The 23,251-nt window shown below is 50.3% G+C and overlaps 7 protein-coding genes across 7 annotated transcripts; 3 read left to right on the top strand and 4 right to left on the bottom strand.

Moving 5' to 3' along the window:
- Positions 1–2,442: 2,442 nt before the first annotated feature.
- PTR2-0 (Peptide transporter PTR2) lies at positions 2,443–4,304 on the bottom strand (the record flags this gene model as incomplete). The annotated part of the gene is made up of 3 exons (XM_037325532.1): positions 2,443–3,818; positions 3,879–4,213; positions 4,273–4,304. 3 exons carry the CDS (start codon positions 4,302–4,304, stop codon positions 2,443–2,445), a joined length of 1,743 nt encoding a protein of 580 aa, XP_037175588.1.
- A 4,208-nt stretch (positions 4,305–8,512) lies between these two features.
- Positions 8,513–9,460, bottom strand: lxr4-0 (L-xylo-3-hexulose reductase; the record flags this gene model as incomplete). Its single annotated transcript, XM_037325533.1, has 2 exons — positions 8,513–9,309; positions 9,400–9,460. The coding sequence occupies 2 exons, from the start codon at positions 9,458–9,460 to the stop codon at positions 8,513–8,515; spliced, it is 858 nt and encodes a 285-aa protein (XP_037175589.1).
- Positions 9,461–11,040: 1,580 nt separating this feature from the next.
- Positions 11,041–12,368, top strand: CGCA056_v010287 (uncharacterized protein; the record flags this gene model as incomplete). Its single annotated transcript, XM_037325534.1, has 5 exons — positions 11,041–11,184; positions 11,235–11,339; positions 11,395–11,585; positions 11,637–11,831; positions 11,888–12,368. The coding sequence occupies 5 exons, from the start codon at positions 11,041–11,043 to the stop codon at positions 12,366–12,368; spliced, it is 1,116 nt and encodes a 371-aa protein (XP_037175590.1).
- Positions 12,369–14,121: 1,753 nt separating this feature from the next.
- imqG (O-methyltransferase imqG) lies at positions 14,122–14,790 on the top strand (the record flags this gene model as incomplete). The annotated part of the gene is made up of 1 exon (XM_037325535.1): positions 14,122–14,790. The coding sequence occupies one exon, from the start codon at positions 14,122–14,124 to the stop codon at positions 14,788–14,790; it is 669 nt and encodes a 222-aa protein (XP_037175587.1).
- A 236-nt stretch (positions 14,791–15,026) lies between these two features.
- Positions 15,027–17,105, bottom strand: CGCA056_v010289 (uncharacterized protein; the record flags this gene model as incomplete). The annotated part of the gene is made up of 2 exons (XM_037325536.1): positions 15,027–16,660; positions 16,772–17,105. 2 exons carry the CDS (start codon positions 17,103–17,105, stop codon positions 15,027–15,029), a joined length of 1,968 nt encoding a protein of 655 aa, XP_037175743.1.
- A 2,283-nt stretch (positions 17,106–19,388) lies between these two features.
- Positions 19,389–21,846, top strand: CGCA056_v010290 (uncharacterized protein; the record flags this gene model as incomplete). Its single annotated transcript, XM_037325537.1, has 6 exons — positions 19,389–19,447; positions 19,508–19,699; positions 19,771–21,152; positions 21,210–21,358; positions 21,419–21,617; positions 21,689–21,846. The coding sequence occupies 6 exons, from the start codon at positions 19,389–19,391 to the stop codon at positions 21,844–21,846; spliced, it is 2,139 nt and encodes a 712-aa protein (XP_037174936.1).
- Positions 21,847–21,932: 86 nt separating this feature from the next.
- CGCA056_v010291 (uncharacterized protein) lies at positions 21,933–22,680 on the bottom strand (the record flags this gene model as incomplete). The annotated part of the gene is made up of 2 exons (XM_037325538.1): positions 21,933–22,138; positions 22,203–22,680. 2 exons carry the CDS (start codon positions 22,678–22,680, stop codon positions 21,933–21,935), a joined length of 684 nt encoding a protein of 227 aa, XP_037174935.1.
- Positions 22,681–23,251: the final 571 nt, after the last annotated feature.

Below are 23,251 nucleotides of genomic sequence, written 5' to 3' on the forward strand. Positions count from 1 at the left end.
CTAACTTTGCAGTAGAGTTACTCTTTTCCTAAGCTCTCTTCAGCCTCAGAGCTTCCCAGCTCCTCTATAGGACTCTTATTGCTGCTCTCTTCTTGCTTCTTAGCTTTCTTAACCTTCGCAGGATAGGAACGCTTTAGCTTAGGATACTATATAGCAATATGGCCGATCTGGTTGCAGTTGAAGCACTTATAGGTGTCTCTCACAAGCTGCAGCAGGTCTTCAGATAAGGAGCTGCTTTATTAGCGATATGACTTTATCTTCTCTTTACCCTTCGTGCAGCTGACGCTAGATATCAGTATATCTCTATCTGCATCTTATTAGCGGTTAGGTTACAGCACTTTCAGAGAAGTGTAACTGAGGTAGCGTTCCCTAAGCTTCCTGCTATCTAAGTGGGATCCTATAGTGAGAAGCAGTTTTATAAACTAGTGGTAGTCCTTCAGTGCTTCTGGTACCCCTATTAATAGATTGCTTAACTGGGAATTCAGTATACCTTCTAAGTAGTTAATCTTAATCTTATCTTGCTAAGATCCTCCCCTACTTACTGTAAGCTTCTTCTCAAACTTAGGAAAGAAGGAAGTAAAACTCTCTTCCTCTTGTTGCTGCATAATGCGTAACTTATCTAAGGGTTAGGCTTCAGCGTTTAGGTCCCTATACGTTCTTTTGAGATAGTCTATAAATTAAGCTGGGGAGGTGTCTCCTCAGGCTACTCTATTAGCAAAGAAGGCGGAGGATGTTGCTTAGGCGGTTCCCTCCAGCCTGGCGTAGATATATGCGAACGCGCTCTCTTCTCCGCCTATAGCTTCAGCGTTAATCTGTAGCTTTAAGTTTATCTCTAGAGCCTACTGTGGAAACTGTCGTCTTATGCTATCAAACTTTAGGGGGTTAGGAAGCGTTAGCCTCAGTTGTCTAGTTGAGGTTGGTTTATAGGGCTCAGCCACTATTATTATAATGCTGTCGCTTATTACTTATGTAGTTATATCAGCTGTAGATAGGGTAGGTATGCTGCTTATAATCAGCATAAGGGTTGCTCTATCTGTTAACATAAGCCTATTCAGAGCTGTTAAGAGCTGCGTTATCTGGTCCTAAAGAGGATGTATGCTTACGTTAACTGCTTTGTTAACCCTGCGGTTAATCTCTGCAGTTATTACGTCGTTTGCGCTACCCTCTGGCGAATCTACTATGTCGCACTCGTGAGGTTTTTATATAGCGTCTTCTCAATACGCTACCCTCTAGCGAATCGGTCGTATCGCTCTCGTGAGGTTTCATAAGCGTCTTTTGTTGTTGAGCTTAGAATATGTAAGGGGCTGGCCCCTAGGCTTGTTTAACGTAGAGGTGCTGTCGATTAACTATTCTAAGCTGAAGAAGGAAGAAAGGACTTTACAAGAGTAGGCACCTAACAGCGGTGAAGCAGGCCGGGTTAGGCGGCGTACTGCGGCAGAATAGTGGGTCCAACGGAGCCGGATCTCGGCAACTGCTCCGGCGAAGCCGGAGATATCAATCCGGGCTCTAGCCCGTGACAGTGGGACACTTTACAGGGTGATCAGAAGTACTACGACCTGAATCCCCCAATCAACCTGCTGAAAGAAAAGTCTCAAGCTATCCAATCTGCACCATTACATATCCGCTTGCTTGTAGGCTCTGATGACACAAGACTTGTCGAAGCTGTCAAGTCCCTAGCCGATTCCCTGCAAAGGTGTGGCATCCTATACAGCAACATTTGGGTACCTCACATTGGCCACGACTATGTCGCTGTTATGGAGGCTACGCAACCTGAGACGTACACTTTCTGGGACGAGCGCTTAAGGCCTTACACAGCTAAGGAAGCAGTGATATCAGTTTAAGCGTTAAGTCACATCGGAATAGACAAAGGAATTTTGCATGCATGATTTTGATGGATTTATTCAGACTCGCTGCGGAACATATCTGCTTGCATTATCAACGGTCAATGTACTGCTGTGGAGGGTCAGGTCGTCTTAGCAACGGAGGTATGAGACTGCGCGAAGTCTGTTAGAGTATAGGATCGGTCCAGTAAAGAATTAAATTAACATATCGGACCTGACGAAGTTATACTTGAGCAGTTTGCAATATCATATTCAAAGTCAATCAAGACAACCTCGGCGTTGAGTCAGTCTGCTTGGCATGCATGTACCGCTATGTGTGGTTTTGGTAGTGGTAGTGAAGATGGATGGGAGCGAGAAGCTGAGAATGCCACCCACGTCAGTCATGACGGTTTGATAGTTTGCAGTTCAGGAACGAAAAAAGCTTTCGAAGCTGCCCTCTACGAAAGTTGCGTTTCACTGATTAAGAGGGTGTTCTATTTATATAGCCTTCTCAAGGGCGTCGTAACTATCATACATCTGAACCATGTCGTGATCAACATTATATACAACCTGAACCAACAAGTGGCCTTGAAAACTCGTATGAAGCCAATGCCCGCGTCATCTACTCGTCTGTCTCGGTCTGCTTGACACCGTTGTGTGTCAGAATTGGCTGATCGCGGTCCAGGTCATACATTTTGTCCTCCTCGGCGTCGTAGTGGCGGAAAGTGAAGTAGAATACAAATCCAATGACGAAAGAAAAGCAAGCAACTCCCGTGTACATCCACAAAAACTTGGGGTCAACCGCGACGGACACCAGGGCCTCGGAAATGGCGGAGCCGAAAGCATTGGTGAAGAGATAAATGCTCTGAACGAAAGACTTCATGTTGGGCGGCGCTTTGGTGTAGGCATACTCGAGACCGGTAACAGAAATGAAGATTTCAGACAACCCAATGAACACATAAGCCGGGGTCTGGACGGCGATATGAACATGGTTAGGCAGAGAAGCGCCATTGCTCAATCCTTCGGGGCAGGCACCCGGAGCTTCGTAGCACGGGCCGGCCTTGTAAATAAGATGTTGTACAATGGCTGCATATGCGAGGCAGAGAGCACCGAGCCAAAAGCCAATCGTGATACGCATAATGGGCTTCAGCTCAATGCCAGCCTTGCGCAGGAGCGGATAGACGACCTTGTCGAGAATTGGGGTGAAGACCAAAATGGAGATGGGGTCGAAGTTTTGCATGAAGTCGTTCGGCATCCCATGGCCCTCCATCTGCCCGGCTTGAGTGACGAAGTTGGTCGAGAACTGACCGTAGCAGACCCAGAAGATGGGGTAGAAGACAAAGACCTTGCAAGCTCTAAGTGCTCTCTTGAGCTCGTCGACAAAATGATCATTCCATGGGACGGGCTTGTCCTTGCCATTAGCTGCACGCCATGATGGTTTCGCGGCATCCATGTTGCGCGAGGCAATCATCAAGCCAAGAGCCTTGAAGGCATCAGTGATGACAGATCCTTGAGGCGGGCGGTTGACATAAGTCTTGCGACGCAGCACCAGAGTAGCGATGCCGACGTTGAAGACACAAAAGCACATCAGGTATGCTGTCCAAAATCCCTTGTACTTCTCCATGAAGGGCGTTGCCATCAAAGAAAGCGATCCGAGGTTGATACACCAGTAGAAGATCATGTAAATGCGCTGGTACGTGACGGCTGGATCGATAATGACTCGCTCGCCGGTCTTCTCCGTCTTGACAGCCATGACACGACGTTGGTACTGATCGGCAATCAAGGGCGCGATGTTCGACTTGATACCGCCGGTGCCCAGACCGATGACAATAATTGCAACGATGTAACCGGGTTTGCCAGCGCCATTAGCCATAGCGACTGGGAGCGATGTCGTCCAGAGAATGACAAGACCAACCCAGTAAAAGGCGCAAAAGACCAGAATGGTCTTGTACTTACCCAAGTACTGGTCAGCAATGATGGCTCCGAGGATAGGAGTGACTAGACGTCTTTGTTAATACTTCTTCTTTACTCATGAATTCGTATGAGTATTCCACATACCGTAGCAAAACCACTGGAAGAACAGGTTCAGTCCTGTCGCAGCCTGGTGACCCATTCCGAGACCCTTCGGGCCATCGACTCCATTGGCGTCATTGCTGATGTAGTTCTGGAAAAGACCCTGCGCACCATAGTAGGTGAAGCGCTCCGTGAGCTCAACAACGGCGATCAGGAATGCTGAGGCGGGGAGGCTTTCTCCGACACGGCGCAAAGTGCCCCTCTCATACTCGTTGGGCTCGGCTCCGTCAGGGGTTGGGCCAGACTCGGCATCTTTCTCAGACACGGGCTCCTTCTTCTCGAGGTCGTGCGCCACACGCTCGCCGAACGTCTCGTGGAGCCTGCACAGAAACAGTCAGTACTGCGTCAGGGAGCCGACGATATGCGCAATGTTACGTACTCGGCCACGGTATCCTCGTGATTCTGGGCCATTTTTACGCAATTCGAAAGGTTAGACCCGAAGCATGAGGTGAACCAGAGGTGACTCGGTGTGAGGAAGAAGACAAGAAGAAAATTTCCAGAAGAGATCCAAGAGCAGCTTTTGGCCAGTGGGGAGGATGGAGACTCATTAGTATCTACACTAATCACTAATAATGCCCTTACCCTCGGGCGACTCCGACGTCTTCGAGGCGATATCTTGTTCCACCTGCGAAAAGTTTTGCCCGACTTGGATGCTCGCCCCAGGAACTTTTGCGAAGACGCGCCACAAACCGAACACCGACACACGTGCCGGACTCCACTCGGCCGAGTGAGCCGATCCTTTTGTGTGGTAATAACGGACACATCGGGTGGTTTACGAGGAATTTAGTGGACTGCTTGGCAAAAGGGCCGAAACGGGTGGCGCCAAGCGAGGTAAAGGGGAATAAGGCGGCCTTGAATTGCACTCTCTGATTGGACTACGCGCATTTTTCAACATTAGTCAATGCATCTGGTGCCGAGGTCGAAAGGGCGAAGATACTGAATCCGGGGTTTGGGGGACTTTTCACCACGTTACTCCACAAACGCCACGAGATGCAGACCAACGGCCGGCGGTAGGCTTGGTGCAGGAGCGGTTGAGGCTGTCCAATTACTACGTAGCAGTCGCACCCCGAGATTATGTATCGTCAATTCCAAGGGCTGCGACCTTCCCGTCTTGGCGAAGATTGGCAATGCTTGAAAGTCCATCGCCAAGCTACTGGTGGTAAGCCGCATGCTTAGCATCTTCGTTATCCGAATTGTCGAGGACATGATTCGAGGACATGACGTCATGGACTGACTGTCAAAGGGACTTTGTCAGGCGCTGCGGCATGCTGCACAGGGCATTAGAATGCTACCTTCGGCGTCGCCTAGTCTCCGTCTGCGAGTCTGCTGAGTGAGACTGTGAGAGTCGTATGCTCACTCTCGCCCGGTGTGGTTCATCAGTCCATTGCTACAGCAATTGAGGACGAGCTCTACTAAGGGCCTCGTCAAAAGTTCTTGCATGCACTTGTGGGCCAGCAAGCAGCAGAGGGTCCTTGCATGACAGTCGGAAATTCGGCTGTGGGTGGTGTGTGGGCCTCGCGCGCGAACGCCCAACTGAGCGCGTCTGGCTCGCGGGAACGTATCTACTATAACACCGAAAACTGAGGCTTCTAGAAGCTTTACCAGTCGATCATGCAACCGCGAACGTTAGTCGGATGCGCATAAGCACATAAGCTCGGTGGTCTCCCGGAGAAGGCCTTCCAGAACAGATCTGATCGAACTTTTTGAGCATGGGCATTCCCGAGCAATGGCATCGTCCCTTACTGCTGTGCTGAAAGACGCGATGTTTGCTACGCACACATGGAGCGGCTCGGCTTGGTGATGTGTTGACTTCGGGAACTGGACCGTAACCCGCGCCCCGTCGACTTTGAGCGGCAAGATCATAACACACAGACGGGGAAATTGAAAATAGAGATTGAGGAATCGATTTTCGACATCGCTGGATGAAAGGACATGGAGACTGTCATACGCCACGTGCTTTTAGTCTAAACTGTGGACGGGTCCGTTCATGCGAACGTCCAGACTGCAGGCGGGGCAAATGGATAAAGACGCATCGGCCACGTTGAAGACCCTTTATCGAGACAGACAATATAGGTTGGTCGGCAAACCGACGCCGGAAAATCTGAGGCGGATCATCCTGGCTCCGTTCAGTTGATATTCTGGCAGGAATTTTGACAGAAGCTTAGTGAGAGGTATGATTTAACCGTGACCATTGGTGCGGCCGACCTAGCTCCCCTCCAGACTGTACATTTCAGGGTATCAGCAAGTCTTTTGGTGTGTTGGGTGTGATCGACACCGCATTATCTGGTTACGATCTGTTTTTCCAACCCCCCCTGGGTTGGAAAGACACTTCTTGCTTTCGGTATTTTCTAACTATCTTTGATATTAACATAGAACTGCAGCAGCAGTGGTATTCATTGTGGGCTATGATAATTGAACGCTACGGAATATTTATATGTATGGTTATAGGATGAACGAAATCACGTCGAACTATGCAAACCACTGCTGAAGCATGAGTAGCCACTAGCGTTAATATTCCCGCTCCTCTACGCATACTTTCATATCTACAGCTAAATGCAAGTCAGGCTGTCAATCTTCCCGTGGGTTTTTACTTCTCATTATAGGCAAGACATAAGAACTAGACTGGAAGGCCTAAGGTGCGCATGCTTACTTCTATGTGTACACTTGGAGTCTTCATATATCCCCATCAGAGTCACACAGCAGTCAAAAAGGAGCGCCTCCAGGCGGCAAACTGCAAAAGAAAACTTAGAAGGGAAGAAGGAGTCTACAAAGAAGACTATCCTTTTCTTGCCATCACGCAAATACTACTCTTACAAAAATAGTTTCTATATACACAGTTGGAGAATTTAATCATCCTAACATTTTATCACGTGCCGATGTAGGCCTCGCTGTCGTTTAATAACACTATAGAATGTCAAAAGACAAGCCCTATACTAGACATGAAAAGCTAAAAACACTTTAAGAGTATCACCTACTAAATATATTATGCGACCTAGTCCTGCCTCCTTTCATGCTAATAGAATGGTTTACACGTGCTAATTTCTCACTAAACTGGACCCTCAGCCCTCAGGTTACCAGCTGGGAAATATCTTCTGGTTGACGTGAACTGCATAGGTAAGTCTTTGCTGATCTTTGGTTTTGATAACGAAGAGGCAGACACGTAAATTGACGAAGCGGTCGTCGTATGTAGGTGTAAAGTTGAACATGAAATGTTTCACTGGGCTTAGGCATTTAAATTATCAGCACCTTAGTTAATGGCAAGCATTCACTTCTGTTCGAGTTTTATTATAATAAGATTTTGTCCTTCCAGTAGTGCTGAGCGCAGGTGCAAAGTGCGGCTCATCTGCTGCTTAACTTTTCTTTTCAAGTGATACATTCGTTCAATTACGTCGAGATGTGCTTTTGACGTTGGAGACTTCCACGCCTTTGCTCTTGGAACTCAAGTGTCCGTCCCGTTTTTACGTGTAGCGGGAGTATTAAGGACGTTAAGACTGGGGAAGGCTTTTTTGCACCCTCCAACGAAGATATTTAGGCCACAAAGCCACACTGGCGAAGGCAACATCATCTATAGCCACTAGCCAGGGCATCAATTCGTTTCATGCAATTAGATGCTAACTCGTGAATAGCATGAGTTTAATCATTGGAGTCTTTCCCTTTCACGGAGCCCAATCTACGGCGTAGCATTACTGCCCTAGCTATTTTATCAAGCTTTCATTCCTCGGGAGGCCAGCTGCGAGGTGTCCCGCAGCCGACGACATGGCTAAGATCAAGCGATCCCAAGGCTGCAGAGACGTTACTGGGGAGCTGGAGCTTGGCGTGGGCGGTGATCCAAATCCTTCACCTCGCTTGCCGCCGCAGGAAGAGAACTCTGGCAACTGGTGCCTAAGACGTCGGAGACTGATCGAAGCATACCAAACAGGGGCCAAGTACGAATACACAAATCCAAATTGCATTCTGATGCGGGCACATAACCGATGTGAGCTGACATTAGCTCGCCTATTCGTAGCATCACTTGGCTTCATTAAGACAATCGTGGGGGCTGATGGATGAAAATCCCTCCTTCATGGTCTTCAAGAGAATCTTTCCCCGTTGGGCGTTAGCCGACGGCCCTAAAACTACCTAATGCTACACGGGGGCCGCGGGGGCTGTAAACCCTTGCAAAGTTTAACAGCTCTCCCGGCACTATGAACATGGCTCTGGTGCAAACAGACATGCGAGGCAACTCGACAAGGGGCTGGCACTCCACTGTAACGGTGATTCTCCCCAGACCCCGGTTCCAACAGGTGGTTGCAGACTAATATGCTGCACTGCCATGATTGCTTCACCGACATTTTCTCCGGACCTGCGCCCTTTCACGCTGCTTCTGGTTTTCAAAAATTCATGGTTCTCCAAAAACACCATATGGTCAACATTTGAGGAAGATGACGGATCAGATGCACTCAGAGTGAAGGAGAGTGGACGGGCCATGTTGTAATGTCATTGCGACGAATTATCTTCGTGCCAGTCTATGCTGAAATTCATGCTTAGCCCCCCTAACCAGTGCATTGTCACACCTGGGCTCAAAATTGGCATCCTCGCTGCAAATATCGCTATGCCATATCATATCTCATATATCGCATTTATCGAACGAAAGCACCACCTCCACTAGCACCAACCAGGTTACCTGTCATCCATCCGCTCTCAGGCAGGCAGCAGACGCCAACAACGCCGGCGACTTCCTCGAGGTAACCAGGGCGACCGCCGATGCTCTGGGCCAAGTCGAGGACTTCCTGGCTGTCGACGCCAGGGCGAGCCTTCGCAAGAGGGGTCAAGTTGTTCAACGGGCGGAGAGCCTCGCGAGGCTCGTCGGGCAGACCAGAATACAAGCCCGTGTCCATGGGACCAGGGGCGACAGCGTTTACGGTAGCTCTCTCCGCAAGCTCCCGAGCCCACACACGGGTCATGGCCTCAATAGCACCCTTGGTGCCAGCGTAGGACGTCTGCCACCAGACACCCCATGTAGTAGTGGCGCTGGAAATGTTGACGATGCGACCAGAGCGGTCAGTGGGGAGGTAGGGGAATGCAGCCTTGATCAGCAGCGCGGGGGCTCTGCAGTTCAAGTCGAAAGTCTGCTGGAAGAGGTCGATGTCCAGCTGGTCGATACCCTGGGCGTTGACAGTGGCAGCGTTGTTGACGATGATGTCGATTTGGAAGCGACCAGACGCATCAGTGAAGTGCGCCTTTGCTGCATCAACAAGCTGCTGAGGAGCGTCGGCCTTGCTGAGGTCGGCCTGAACAGGAAGTGCCTTCACGTTGTATTTGGTCTCGAAGTCCTTGGCCAGTGCTTGGGCCTTGGGCGTGGAACCCTCAGTGGCATAGTTGAGGACAACATTAGCACCTCTGCTAGCAAAGTGCTCGGCAAGAACGGCGCCGAAGCCTTCAAGACGAGTTAGCTGATTGTGATGCCATAAAAACGTGTTTAGCCACGGCGACCCATGGCCAACGTCAGAACCTTAATTTCACTTACTGCGAGAAGCGCCAGTGACAATGGCAAGCTTGCCCTCGAAAACCCTGAAAGGAGGAGCCATTTTTGCGATTCAGTTTCAAGATGAAAGATGATTAACCTTGGGTGACGGCGGGGAGACGCGGAGGATATTATCTCCTCCCCCACGTGATAGAGAACGCATTTTATATTCTCCTCCGTGACAGTTGTCTCTCTCCTGTCTCTAGTGCGTCTCTATCCACTTGGTGCACAGATCAATGCCGACGGGCCGCATGGTGTGGTGGATTCCAGAGAGCAGTCTAGACAAGGATGATGGCAGGAAGAACAACCTAAAGTCTCCACGCAGCCACGTCAACCGACAAAGGCGCCTGCCGATCTCAATGTCTACAAACTACCGATGAAACCTCGCGAACTTCACCAGTCGCTGGGCAAAACCACAAAGGTCATGAAGCAACTCCATCCGGGGGGAAAAGGTATGCAGGATGCAAATCTCTTCTTTATCATATCTCGTCTTGGTCGTTGGCAAACACCTCCTACTTCCAGGAGACCAAGCGTCAATGCAAGTTTACAAATCTCTCATCAAAGTGGCCCCCATCTCCATTCACAGAGGGGTAATTATGGGTTTACGGACACAGCTGAAATACGCGACTCCACGAGTATCAACAACCGCAGTTGCACACTGTGAGCAAGGCAGCCCGGCTGCGTGGGTCGGCCTAGTAACCGACTGGCACTCCAGCAAACCGTGTTGAAGAGCTGGATCCACCATCATGGGTCAAGCCAAGTCGCTAGGCAGGTTGACACCGCCGGAATCCGCTAAAGAGCTCCCCGATCCTCGGAAGAGGATCTGCCAAATACAGTATCGATCTCCCTTAGATGGAGGCTAGACGTTTCGGGACAGTGGGATAAATGCGACACCAGACGGATGAAAGGAGCTGGTATGTTCACAACCAACCGATCTCGCGTAGCATCGACAGGAACCGCTAGACTCCCAAACCAAGCTGCCGCTAAGATCGCGATCGCACAGACGAACGGCACGGAAGTTCGAAAAGTAGACCATCTGCCACGAATCTTCTGACGGAGAGCACACGAAATTCGACACGTATAATCGTGGCTAAAGCCGACAGTATCGTCATGTTCCTTGCGCCATGCGACATGCAAGAATGACGGACACATGCGTATGAACTCACGTGAGACTGGAGGGGGAGGACAGACGTTCCCTGTCGAAAGAAACCAGCCATCCATGGTCGAGGGATGGGCAAATGTCTTGATTGGTTGGCAGTTTAATAAAAGAAAGTCCCGATGGGATGCCGTCGAAATTAGAGAGTCTGAGCTGGGCAAGGGGTTTGAAGAGTCTTCCATGCTCGCTTCCTTCAGACTTCGAGGCCTTCCTTGCCACAGTGCCACACTAGGCGGCAGAGGTCCTGGGGCTGGGGTTTGTGGATACTTTGTGCAGGTTCGTCTCTTAAAAAAGGAACCGAGACGCGATTAAGTAATTGGCAAATGCTGGCTATTGTTTGGTATCCCGTTCTCTTATAAGTTTTCTGGGTCGGTAGGTCGTTGCTCGTCTGTTCGCTATTTTGTGGCTCTTTCATCCCCTTCGACAAACCAACGCGTGGAGCACGAAGCCGGTTCTTCAGTGATCGCAAATCCGTCAATCCAGACACCATGGGCGCCGCAACCTCGAAGGACATGGCGGCAGCGGTCCTGGTGCCGCTGCCATTCGACATCATCAGTATGGCGCTGCGATTTATGATCCGGACACAGAGGAAGGCGTGGGGACCCGACGATTGGGCCATGGTAGCTACCATTGTATGTTCCATCAGGCGGGTTCCAGCAAGGTTTTGACTGACAATTTGAAGCCGGTTTGGACGGTATCTCAGGTCGGCTTGATCGGCATGGCCTGGAGTGGCGTTGGTCAGCTCGACTCAACCCTGACACCAGAACAGCAGGCCAACTCTTACTTCGTAAGTCATGAAGATGGCTTCCATTTTATTGCTAGGATGCTGATGTGTTGCGCAGTGGTTTTATGTGTTTCAAGAGTTCTGGTGTTTTACCCTCGTTACCTTGAAATGGTCTATCGGTTTTACTCTTCTCCGTATCGCGAACGGGCAGCGCTGGGTTCAGATTGTCATCTACACGTGTTTAGCACTTGTTACAGTCTGCACTGGTGGCACTGGGATGTATCTTTTCTTCCAGTGTAGCCCGGTTGAGTAAGTTCTAAAGCTCATGAAGCCTGTTGTATGCGTTGCTGACCATTGGAGGAAAAATTGGTTCCCGCTTATGGAAGGAACATGCCAACCTCGCGAAATACAAACCGCCCTCTCGTTCCTTGTTGCAGCTGTCTCGATTTCAACCGACTGGATCTTCGCCATTCTCCCATTCGCCCTCATTTGGAGACTCCAGATGGCGAACCGAATCAAGGCTTCCGTCATCGGCCTGCTCGGTCTTGGCTTCTTGTGCGTCCCCTATGTTTTACCCCCGGATCCCCAAGTTATTCGCTGACAGCAGTTAGTGCTTCCATCGCACCCATCGTCCGACTCAAATACCTTCTCCTTTTGAACGACTCGACGAAGTTCCTCCAGGGTCTCAGTATCATCCTCGCCTGGGCACAGGCCGAAGTCGGCATCGGCATGCTTGTCGCGAACCTTCCTGCTTGTCGTCCACTTCTCGAACGCGCCTTGTCTCGCCTGACATCCTTTACTGGCTCGAAGAATAAATCCTCCAAGGATCCCGCTGCATCTGGCGCTGTCAAGAACAGCTATTTGGAACTCGGCGAAAGGGATCCGACTAAGAAAGGGACTGCGAACGCAAGCCGCTCCGGCGTCGAGACGAGGGTATACGGAAGGGACATGGATGGCAACAGTAGTGAGAGCTTGCCCGACGACCACAGTCAGAAGCAGATTGTCAACAAAGGAGGACTTGGTGCAATTCGGGTCCAACGGGAGTTTGGTATGGAAGTTGAGAAGAAGCGCGGTGGAAACAGCATGGTTTAGGATATCACGAGCTTGGCGGTAACGAGGGTACTGACGATTAAAATGGGCTTTCTTTTCGAATAATGTGTACAATCTTCAAGGAACTCAAAATACCATTCCAGCTGACAGGTCAGCATTGATTACTAATTCTACGTTGTCAACCACCTCCGATGATCTGCGCGACGTTTTTTTGTGTCTGGTAATGGTTCTGGGCCGTGCCATCCTCACACTTGGATTCTCATCACAGAAAAACAACCAGTGACGTTTCCTGAAGTATCTTGAGCATTGCAAATCACAGTCAGAAAGGTTTGTCGTAACTTTGGCGCAAGTGGAATGCGACGCCACCCCGCCCTGGCGGCTTGTATGTCACATTGAGACATCTCAATGCGCGCAGGTCAGCGGATAGAATTGGCTGATGCCTTTTGACCCGTAACGCTGGCCAGCAACTGGTGTTCTCGAAGTCGATCCTTTGCGGCGACTTGCCGTTGAGCCTCTGGCGAGTTGTCCTGCGTCTACAAGTCCGGATGAGCCCGCAGCGCGGCAGAGCGGGTCGGCAAGCGCTCAGACAGCAAACACGACTCGCGCCAACACGCTTGAATGTTCACGCACGGTACCATACGGCACTTCTCTTCGGATGTTCCGATTGGCCTGCAATGGTACTGTGGATGTCTTCCGAGGATGTCATGCATATAAACCGTCGCTTTTTGGCTGTTAGTGCGCGGGTACCGCAAAAGGAAATTCGGTCGTCGTCCGAAAGTCGGCGACCGGCACAACCCCAATCTCTCAGGCCATGGGGAGGAGGGGAAACGCCATCGATCTCGAGATCACGAGGATTCCGTCGTTTAATGGCCTGTCTCCAAACCCAACATACATATATCAACAGAAGCTACCCCCCTCAGCACACTGTCAGAGATGCAATCTGAATGGAAAACAGTCTGGGTAAGTACCGCCGTGTTGACTTTCACATGAAAGTGCCTAGTACCCAAGGAATCCCACAAAAAGTCGATATTGCGGGGCCAACAGGTGCCAGAGCCATTTTACTCTGTACAGAGAGGTCTTCGGCTGTTAGCTCAGGCCTACCCATACGGCCCCGTTCATCCGCTTGCCTTTCTCGTCAAAGCATTGTCGAAACTCATAGGTGTTACCTTCTTTCCACTCTCAAGAGTCCGCGACTCGGAAGTCGCCCCCACTCCTGTCGCACACGGCAGCAAACTCGGCTGCCAAGCTCGCGGTCGCAATCGGACTCGGCCCCACCATCGCCGATACACTTGGCAACGCTCACCCTAGAGAGCTTGAGGCATGCATGATACCTATTGTGTTATCGAGGTCAATGCTGTTAAAACTCAAAAATACCTACATAGAAATGGCATTCACACTATGCTTTCCGCTTACTCACTCCAGCCTGAGGGTCATTAGACTGCTAAGACCAGGTTTCGGCGATGGACACTACATTTGCTCCGCGCCGGCCGTCAGACACGCGGCAGGTAAGATCAACCAGCCTGAACCACCAATGATAGTAATCACTTGTTTTTTCACAACAGTTTCTATTTCCGAAGTTCCGAACATCTTGAGAGGTATCGCGTCTTATCTCCTTGCTCGTATGCCCGAGCCAGGCATCCGGTGGCACAATAGAAAACTCGTAATCCGACTTTGCACATTTCAACTAGCCGTCTATTTAAGTTCATAGGGGGTGGAAAATTTCCAAACAATTTCCACATCCTCAATCAAGACAGCCAATCTACCTACTTAGGAATACCTCGCCCGCACGCTTACCATGACGACTGCAGAGAGAGACACTGTAACAGCCATCCAGGCCATCGAGACGCTAGCCCGAGGCACACTTCTGCAGCCTAACCGTCGACTTGACCAAGCAATCATCAATTCTGAGCAGAACGGACTTCCATCCATTGAGGTTGCCCCTCTACAGGGGCAATTTCTTGCTATTCAGTGCCAGCTTCTGGGCGCAAAAACCGTCCTTGAGATTGGCACCCTGGGAGGCTATTCAACCATCTGGCTTGCAGAGACTGGTGCAAAGGTCACAAGTATTGAGATCAACCCGAAGCACCGAGACGTCGCCCTCCAGAATCTGGATGGTCTCGACGCCGAGATCATACTCGGCGCTGCATTGGATGTTTTGCCAAAGCTTGCAGAGGAGGGGCGCAAGTTTGACATGGTGTTTGTTGATGCTTCTTGGGGTGAACAGGAGAAGTATTTTGACTGGGCAGTCAAGTTAACCAGACCCAAAGGGTGCATCTATGTCGATAATGTGGTCTGGAATGCTTTGGACAGCGGCGCGACAGAGGACGGCAAGCAATCACTCCTTACTCAGGTCGGGAAGGATGCTCGCGTCAGGGCAACGCTCGTGCCGATGGTATCTACCGCTCACACCGAGCATAGGGGAAGGATTATCATTGATGGATTCCTGTTAGCAGTGGTAAACTAGACTTGAGTGGCCTATGACAGGTTCAAGTTTGTGGTTCTAGGGACATGGGTGTTCGGCTTGTGTATGAGTTAAGAAGGGAATTGATAGTAGCCTTCTTGCACTAATACGCGACATGTTCCTGAACGTATACTGTGCCTGGGATGCGCCAAAAGTGAGAATGAGACCACGACTGGGATGTTTCATTGTTCAGAAGGTGAACAACAACCCCAGGCCCTCCGCGATTTCCTGTTGAAAATTTACATAATTACGGCCTGGGTAACCGTCCATTTGCTAGAGAATCCGGTCTCAGATCCCTCAGGATCGCGGACCCGTCCAAACCCCAGACGGCTAAAATGGTTCGCGCTGGCTTGGGAGCGACCGAGAATGAGGAATGGGGAGAGTTTTCCTTGCCGGTGAAAAATAGACATGAGATAAACTGGGAACGTTCCTGGTCTCTGGACACCATCAAGAGCTCTCTGGCTAGTCGTTGTCTCGTGATCAAAAGAAATTGTTCCAGTCTCGAGTGGAACATCGAGCCACAGATCCGAAGTCGTCAACTTTGCTGGCAAAGGTTCCGCATGTCCTGCACTCAGGACTTTCAGCGTAGCGAGCCCAGAATCTTCAATGGACACGATAGCCTCGACCATGGGTCCACGAAGAACTATGGTCGGCGTTGCCACATCATTGGGCTCTTGACTCTCCAAAGGTTCGGGATATTTCAGAACTTCAGCCATTGCCACTGTGTCCTTGTCGTGAGCTTCAAAGTACATGGATATCCGCGCAGAGATAGAAGCCCAAGTCCACGAAGGCATATTGGGTGCAATGATATCGCCTGTCTGGAGAGCAAACCAGCAGAGAGAAGACAGAAAATCTCGTCTCCATAAGCCCCAAAGATATTGATCTTCGAGCTCCTCTCGGAAGCGATCTGCGACGGCTGTTATCGCGACTAACTTATCAGATTGATGCGTAAGTTGCCGACGTGAGTAAATCCTGATAATGCGTGCCCATACAGCATATAGCGAGAAGCTGTCGAACGCCATCTCCTCCCGGCCTTCCTTAATGAGAGTTTCGATATTGTATGATTGAGTGTTATGTTGGATGCGTCCAGAGGCCACGTTGTAGTAGATCGATTTGTAGCCGCATTCGCAACGAGAGCCATCGAGACACTCCCATAGCATCTCATGTGAGCCAAAAGAGAGATATCTCCTAGCCATCAATCTTTCCTGGAAGCACCAAGCACGGGCATCTATGGGACCCTGCACCACAGGTTCCCATCCAGCATGGTTAGGGATCACCCTGTATGTGATTGCCCCTGAACCAGGAACACCACACGTGTCAAACGACAGCGTACCCTCTTTGTACGGTGACCTTTCTCGCAATATCCCTCTGGAGACGTTGTCGGACGAACTGGTTGCTAAAACGAGAGCGGCATTTTCGTAAACACTCTTCATGCTGGCAGCCTCTTTCGCCCAATCCTCTCCATCATCCTGCACGATGCAAAGAGAGTCGATCCAGATATACGTGAAGCCCAATGCTAAAGTCACGGCAATGGCGTCTTTGAAGTTGCGTGGAAGAGTGACTTGATCGATGGCCCGGACATGTGTTCCAATGCTGTTACGCCTCGTCATTGGAGGACCGGCGCCATCGACGGAAAAGCCCCAGCAATGGCTCAAAGCAACAAAATTGCCAAGCTCGTTGTTGGTGATTTGTAGACGGGGCGGGTCAACGCTCACATCAACGATTCTCGTTGGTAGAGGTTTCGGTCTTATGTGACACGTAGAGTGCGATGAAGAGCAGCTTTTCATCCACTTCTGCGATTGTTCAATGCAGTCTTTCGTTGCGTTGGTGTTCAAAATGGGGTTGTATGGTTCTAGGTGGTAACCATTGCTGTCTTGATGTCATCTTAGCTTTTGGTCAACCACGTCAGTTATTGCACAGAAGTGCGGCCATTAAAAGCTTCTGACTGCGAAGAAACAAAAGTAATTTACAGATAGAGACTGACCTATGACACTCCCGTCTCGTGCGAGAATAACCATCCGGACTTGGTTCGTCATATTCTCATCACTACCACAGTTCAGCGTCAGTGTCAACCGGATGACACTATCGATTTCGTTGTCGAACATGGACGACAGTGCGAATGCATCATCATAGCCGAACTTGCTTATCGCGTCCTTCGCGACTGCTGTTCCAAGCTGACACAAAGAGCAGCCGCCGGCCAAAGCACTGGCAAACCATTTCTCGAGCGGCTCAACCCCGTAGCCTTGGGGGAAAGGCAACTTGCAGTTGGCCCATGGAAAGGTTTTGCGACAGTGACAACTGGTGCAGATGCTGTCCATCGCGTCTTCTTGGTTCATAATCGATTGCCTCCCGCTTTCTGGGATACATGTCTCCTTCAAAGGACCACCCGGGTTGAAATGGAGTTTTACGGATAATTGCGAAGCGGGGAAGTTGATCGAAGGCCTCCACACGTGATTATTGTCAGCTCAGTGTGACATTACTGGCCAGTCACTAATCAGCGAATAAGAACACCTGAAGCAGACGAAAGGATCGTGAACCCAGTCATCTGCCAAGCTCTCACTGCGAAAGTCCCTCGCTAGTGGTTCTGTGAGAATGCATTGCTGAACATGGCTTCGGAGTGGACATTTGGATGTCGTTCGCCACATCTAGGACATCCGAGAATACAACTCGAGAGGTGCACCGGGTTATTCGACGAGACTACATGTGTTGACCCACAGAGCGACGAATTGACTTTTGTTTATTGATAGGCGCATAATGGAAAGAAAGTAAGCTTTAGAGAAGGAAGAAAGGTTCCCTGCCTCCGCCGGCTTGAAACGTGAAACGCGCCCCGTGCGGCATTGATATCTCAGCAGCATTACCCAAATGTTGCGATCTCGCTGAAAGAAAGGATCTGTCTAATTCTTCCAAAACATTTTCCAATCACAGTACTGTAAGAACGGTACATCCTCAAACTTCATGGCGACAAGCTGCCTACAGCAAATTACGAGCCTTCTCCCCCTTTCCGCTAATCGTCAGGCGGCTCAGGGAGATCGTTCCGAGATGACCGAACGCCCTGTCAATCTGTCAGCGGCAGATGTGTTGCAGCACCCTGCGTTTGGAACGACAAAGTGGAACCTCAAACCTGCCGAATCGGGGCTTGTCAGCGTGGCAGACAATCGGGCTGGCGGTCCATTTCCACTCTGGTATGAGGTTCATGGCAATGGGCCTCTGAAAATCGTGTGGATTATGGGTCTTGGGGCGACGAGGAATATGTGGAAACGGCAGACGCGTTTCTTTGGTCATGATCACGGTGACCGGTACAGCTGCTTGGTATTCGACAATCGCGGAGTCGGAAAATCAGGGAAGCCTAACTGCAGATATAGTACTGCAGAGATGGCAAGAGATGTGCTGGAGCTAGTGAAGCAAATTGGGTGGCTCGACTCGGATTCACCAAGCTACCCCCAGGACATCAATATTGCTGGCATCAGTCTCGGCGGCATGATTGCGCAGGAGCTAGCCCTTTTGATACCGCAGCGAGTCCAGTCACTCATCTTGATCTCATCAGCGCCGAGACTGGTTCGAACCACACCTCTTCTGGACCACACTATGCAGCGCGTCTTCATGTTTCTCCCATCTGGATTGGATACAGAGCTGGACAATAAAGCACGCAGAATCTTCAGCGACAAGTTTCTTAGATCCGCGGACACCGGGTCTCTCGATGCGAATATCAGTTTTCCAAATAATCACGATCGTTTCGTCGCAGAAGAGCTTGCGGAGCGGAAAGACGAAACAGACGTATCGCGCAGAAAAGGGGTTTTCCTGCAAGCGGTAGCCGCCGGGTGGCATTTCAAAAGCTCAGAAGATTTGGCTAAAATGGGCGATTTGGTAGGCCGATCACGGATCATGGTCATGCACGGCACGGCGGACGAGACTATCACATTTCCTCACTTTGATCTGTTCAAGACAGGCTTTGGAGACGGGCCGGAGTATTTTGTGTGGGATGAATGCGGCCATATACCGCTTTGGGAGAGAGAACACGAGTTCAACGCGCGTATTGCACAGTTCATATACAGGAACGCCAATCTCCCGGCCTGAAGACACAAGTCGGTCTTCCACCGTCCACTGGGGCTAGGACTCTGAGGAAATACACATCATCTATTCGTCACTTGAGAATCTATGACTGGGGGCCATTCCTGAGTCAATTTTCCGCTGTTTTCTCAGCCTGTACTGTGTTTCTCTGTTTGTGAGCGTATGGCCTAAACCCGGATGCGTGCCCATGCATATTCCGGACCTTCCGGAATGCATGATGGACGAGTGAATTGTTCGCTTGAACCACACTTCCATGAGTTTGCCACAGTGAATCCTATTCGCGGTGCTCGTCTTGAACTTACGGGTCCCCAGTCGGACGATGAGTAGCTGTGGGGGTGCAACCCCTCGTTCGGCAGTAGCTACACCGAAGTACGGAGGCGGATGCAAAGTCAATCAAGCTTCTCGGATATGTTACGCTAACATTTATCCGGTGACTACAAAAGCTTTCTTTCAAGATCAAAGTTATTCCCAACATCTGTTAAGGAACGGCGGCACTGCAAGTGTTTTCCTAGGTGTGATGAAGTCGCGCAAAGATGCATGTCCGCATATGTCTTCTTTTCTTGCCAGTATTAGCATCAACGGCTATTGACAGGTGAGAGATTTCCTTACTGAACCGGAAATACAGGAAACCGTATTAAATAATTATCTTCAGGCGCGCGATTGTTGAATCGTTCAAAGTCATCAGGACTGAAGTGCCGACAACCATTGACAATGCAACTACACCACTTCAAGTTGGTAACGGCGACTTTGCATTCAACGTGGACATCACCGGAACCCAGTCATTGGTACCTTTCAATACATTGTCAAGTTGGGGCTGGCACAAAGACAGACTTCCTGAAAATGGGTGAGTGTTCATGCCTACTTTATTACGGATTGCAGGCCAAATCTGACGGTGCAATTCCATTGGATTTGTAGTGAGAAAATTGGCGACTATCATGGAGTAGCAATTGAGACACACGGAAAGGATGTTTTCTATGACATCGAAGATCCAGAATTACCGGAAGTTTCGAAATGGCTCAGCGCAAACCCCAACCGAATCAATTTAGGTCGGATCAGCCTCGCGTACAAGAATAAGCCTTTGTCAACAATCACAAAACCTCATCAGGAGCTCAATCCTTGGAATGGAACGGTCGTCTCCAATTTCCAAATCGATGGACACCATACGAGAGTGATTACGCAAGGAGACTTCGAGACAGACTCTGTTGCATTCGAAATTCAATCCGACTTGATTTCGACCGGAGACTTGAGCGTCTTATTCGACTTCCCATATCCCCCAATTCACAAAGTTGAGAAATCATCAGACTTTGAGGTTTTTATGGGAACATATGACCTAAAGTCATCGCGGAATCATACAACATCAATCGTCAACAACTCTTTCTCCCAACAAATCTCAGCTCACATCTACCACGAGATGCAAGAGACGGCGTACTACCTGAACTTACGGTGGCCTCATCAAACACCACTCGGCCTGGCTCAGGTTCAGAATGAAGACCAGAACGGAACAACCGCCCATCGCTATACGTTACGTCTCAGAGATGCTTCTCAGGATTATATGTCCCCGAGTAAGCTGATCTTCACTGCTAATTACAGCCCTAAATTGGAGATTCCATCGCTGCCATCAGAGATACAAAAGAGAAACGTTGTTGGGTGGCTGAACTACTGGCAGGAAGGAGGCTTTGTGGATCTCACGAAGTCGACAAACCCCAATGCGACGGAGTTGCAGCGGCGTATCATCCTTTCTCAGTACGCGATGAGGGTCAATAGCGCTGCTACTGGCCAACCCCCTCAAGAAAGCGGCCTTGTTTACAACGGTTGGTGGGGAAAGTTTCATCTCGAAATGGTTATCTGGCATTGTGCTCAGTGGGCCACGTGGGGACGACAACAATATTTTGATCGAATCTTCCCGTCTGTGTACGAAAGTCTCTTGCCTAGCTCAGAGGAAAGAGCTCGCAAGATGGGCTGGGATGGAGCCAGGTGGCCCAAGATGACCGAGCTTGTCACAAAAGGCATTGCACCTGGCGAGACGCGCGCATTTCTCCAGTGGCAACAGCCCCACCCGATGTATCTGGCAGAATTGGCCTACAAAGCCACTCCGACCACCGAGACCCTTCAACGATGGGATCGTGTCATCACAGCAACAGCCAACTACATGGCATCCTTTGCGTGGCTTAACAATCAAACTGGTAGATATGACATTGGGCCCCCAATCCAGGGGGTTACCGAGAACTCTTCTCCAACCGAGATCTCCAACTTGTCATACGAACTCGCTTACTGGCAATGGGCTCTTGCATCCGCCTGTAATTGGAAAAAAAGGCTTGGAGAAGGATGCCCACCCAGATGGACTGCCGTGGCAGATAATATGGCTCCACCACCTCAATTCGAAGGGTTATATGCCCCTTGGGTTGGTGGCGGGTTGAATGCATCATGGTGGGATGATCCAACGCTGAAGAAGGATCCGCGCAGTGTCATTATGCTTCAGGGAATCTTGCCCGACACACCGCTGGTAAGAAATCCTTCCTACTTCATGTCCTTATCACAATATTTGACTGTCTTCGTTCATTAGGTGGACCCTGCCGTTGGCCTTAGGACGGCCGATAAAGTATGGGAGGCTTGGGGTGATGATCAGATCCGAGGCTGGGGCCGAAACATTTTGGCCATCAATGCTGCACGAGTCGGGAATCCAGAGCGCGCCATCTATCATTTAACAAACTTCGGATATTGGACATTCGGTGACCAGGGCTTTGCCCACCGATCTGGACCAAGTGAGTCACGACCTATCGATCCCAGTCCTGTTCCTGTGGGCGCCACCGTTTCTAACAAATTCACATATAAGGTCCATCTCCGCCTCCGTACTTCCCCGGCAACGGCGGGTTTCTTCTGGCGATCAGCTATATGGCAGCCGGCTGGGAAGGCTCTAAGGGGCATGCCCCTGGGTTTCCGAAAGACGGCTCCTGGACCGTTAAGCATGAAGGACTAATGCAATCTTTGTGAGAGAATCTGCTTTTCTCCGACCGTTCTTTTCGGGGAACGTCAAGCTAGCCATCGCATTTGTTCAAGGTTTCTCAATACTCTGTAACCTAATTGCCGGTATATACTGCTACCAAGAGCCCGCCAGAGTATGGCGCAGTAGTAGTCTTGAATCGGTTCCTGGGGTCATCTAGATACGCAATGAGATCCGCGTATCCATCCTTGCTAGAGACAACATTGTCTGCCACAATCAATGCCCCAGGCTTCAATCGAGTCTTGATAACCTTCAACGTGGGAAGAGCCAAAGCTGACCAGACTGCGAATGGCTTGTGTCAGATGCACAGCGAACATGTTTGGCTCAAGATCATTGCTTAACTTACTATCCAGAAGCAGAAAGTCAATCTGTTCAGGAACATCTGTCTTGAGTGTTTCCCGCAAATCCCCCTCTTTCAAACGAATCCACTTCTCAACATCTTTCCCGGCCCGCTTCCAGTGCTCTCGGGCTCTGCTAGCCTTGGTTGGCTCGTTCTCTGTGGCGATGACAATGCCATCGGTGTTTTGGAGTCCCGCATTCTGCCCGACGGCAAGAGCAAGCCAAATCGTGCTAACGCCAAAAGAGGTCCCGGCTTCGACAACGTATCTCGCGCCGGCTGCACGCAACAGCAAATAAACAAGAGCGCATTTGTCCGGTTCAAGAGCAACAAATCTGTCAAGGGCGACAGAGGCGAGTTGGTTGTCCGTACTGACGTATGGGGGCTCGGTGAGCGCTTGCGTATGCAGGTCTCGAAGCAGGTCAATGGTGGTCGGGCTTGCCTGCAACGAAGCAAGGTGCCGGTCGAGGCTTGCAATATCCGCCATACCGAAATCCCGCGGAGAATTAAGGTCGCCGAGGATGTCGAGAAACAGCGATGAGTTCCGTCAGCTTCGATCACAATGTTATGTATCTGATTTTCACTTCCGAAGGGCGCAGTTGACGTGTAGCCCGAGGCCGCGGGGTTGGCCAGACTTGAGCGATTACATACCCCCAGTCTGCAGCCGGGCATTAAATGTAGATCGCGCGCGGGGACCTTTCAATTATCGGCTACTACATCAAATGGATCAGTTTAAAGACGGTGCATGTTCTGATTACCTCTTATTGGAAGATGAACATGGCTTGCTGATTCTCTGCTCCGCACCCCCTCAGGGTCTCGATTGCCAACTGTTGCCGTCGATCTCCGAACTGACCAAAGCGCCAAACGCACGTGAAGTCTTGCGAACGCCGCGTGCAATTTTGCTTCCACATTGGATGTCGCTTCCCCAATGGCACAGAAACTGACACAGGTACCGACCAACCACACCATCAGCACATCCATCCGACTACGACAGACACCTCCGGCCCCACAGCGGAGACCGAAATAACGGAGGTGGGGTGCGATATACCGGAGCACTG

This window comes from Colletotrichum aenigma (assembly GCF_013390185.1).
Source record: "Colletotrichum aenigma strain Cg56 chromosome Unknown KSG_Cg56_contig07, whole genome shotgun sequence".
NCBI classification, from domain to species: Eukaryota; Fungi; Ascomycota; class Sordariomycetes; order Glomerellales; family Glomerellaceae; genus Colletotrichum; species Colletotrichum aenigma.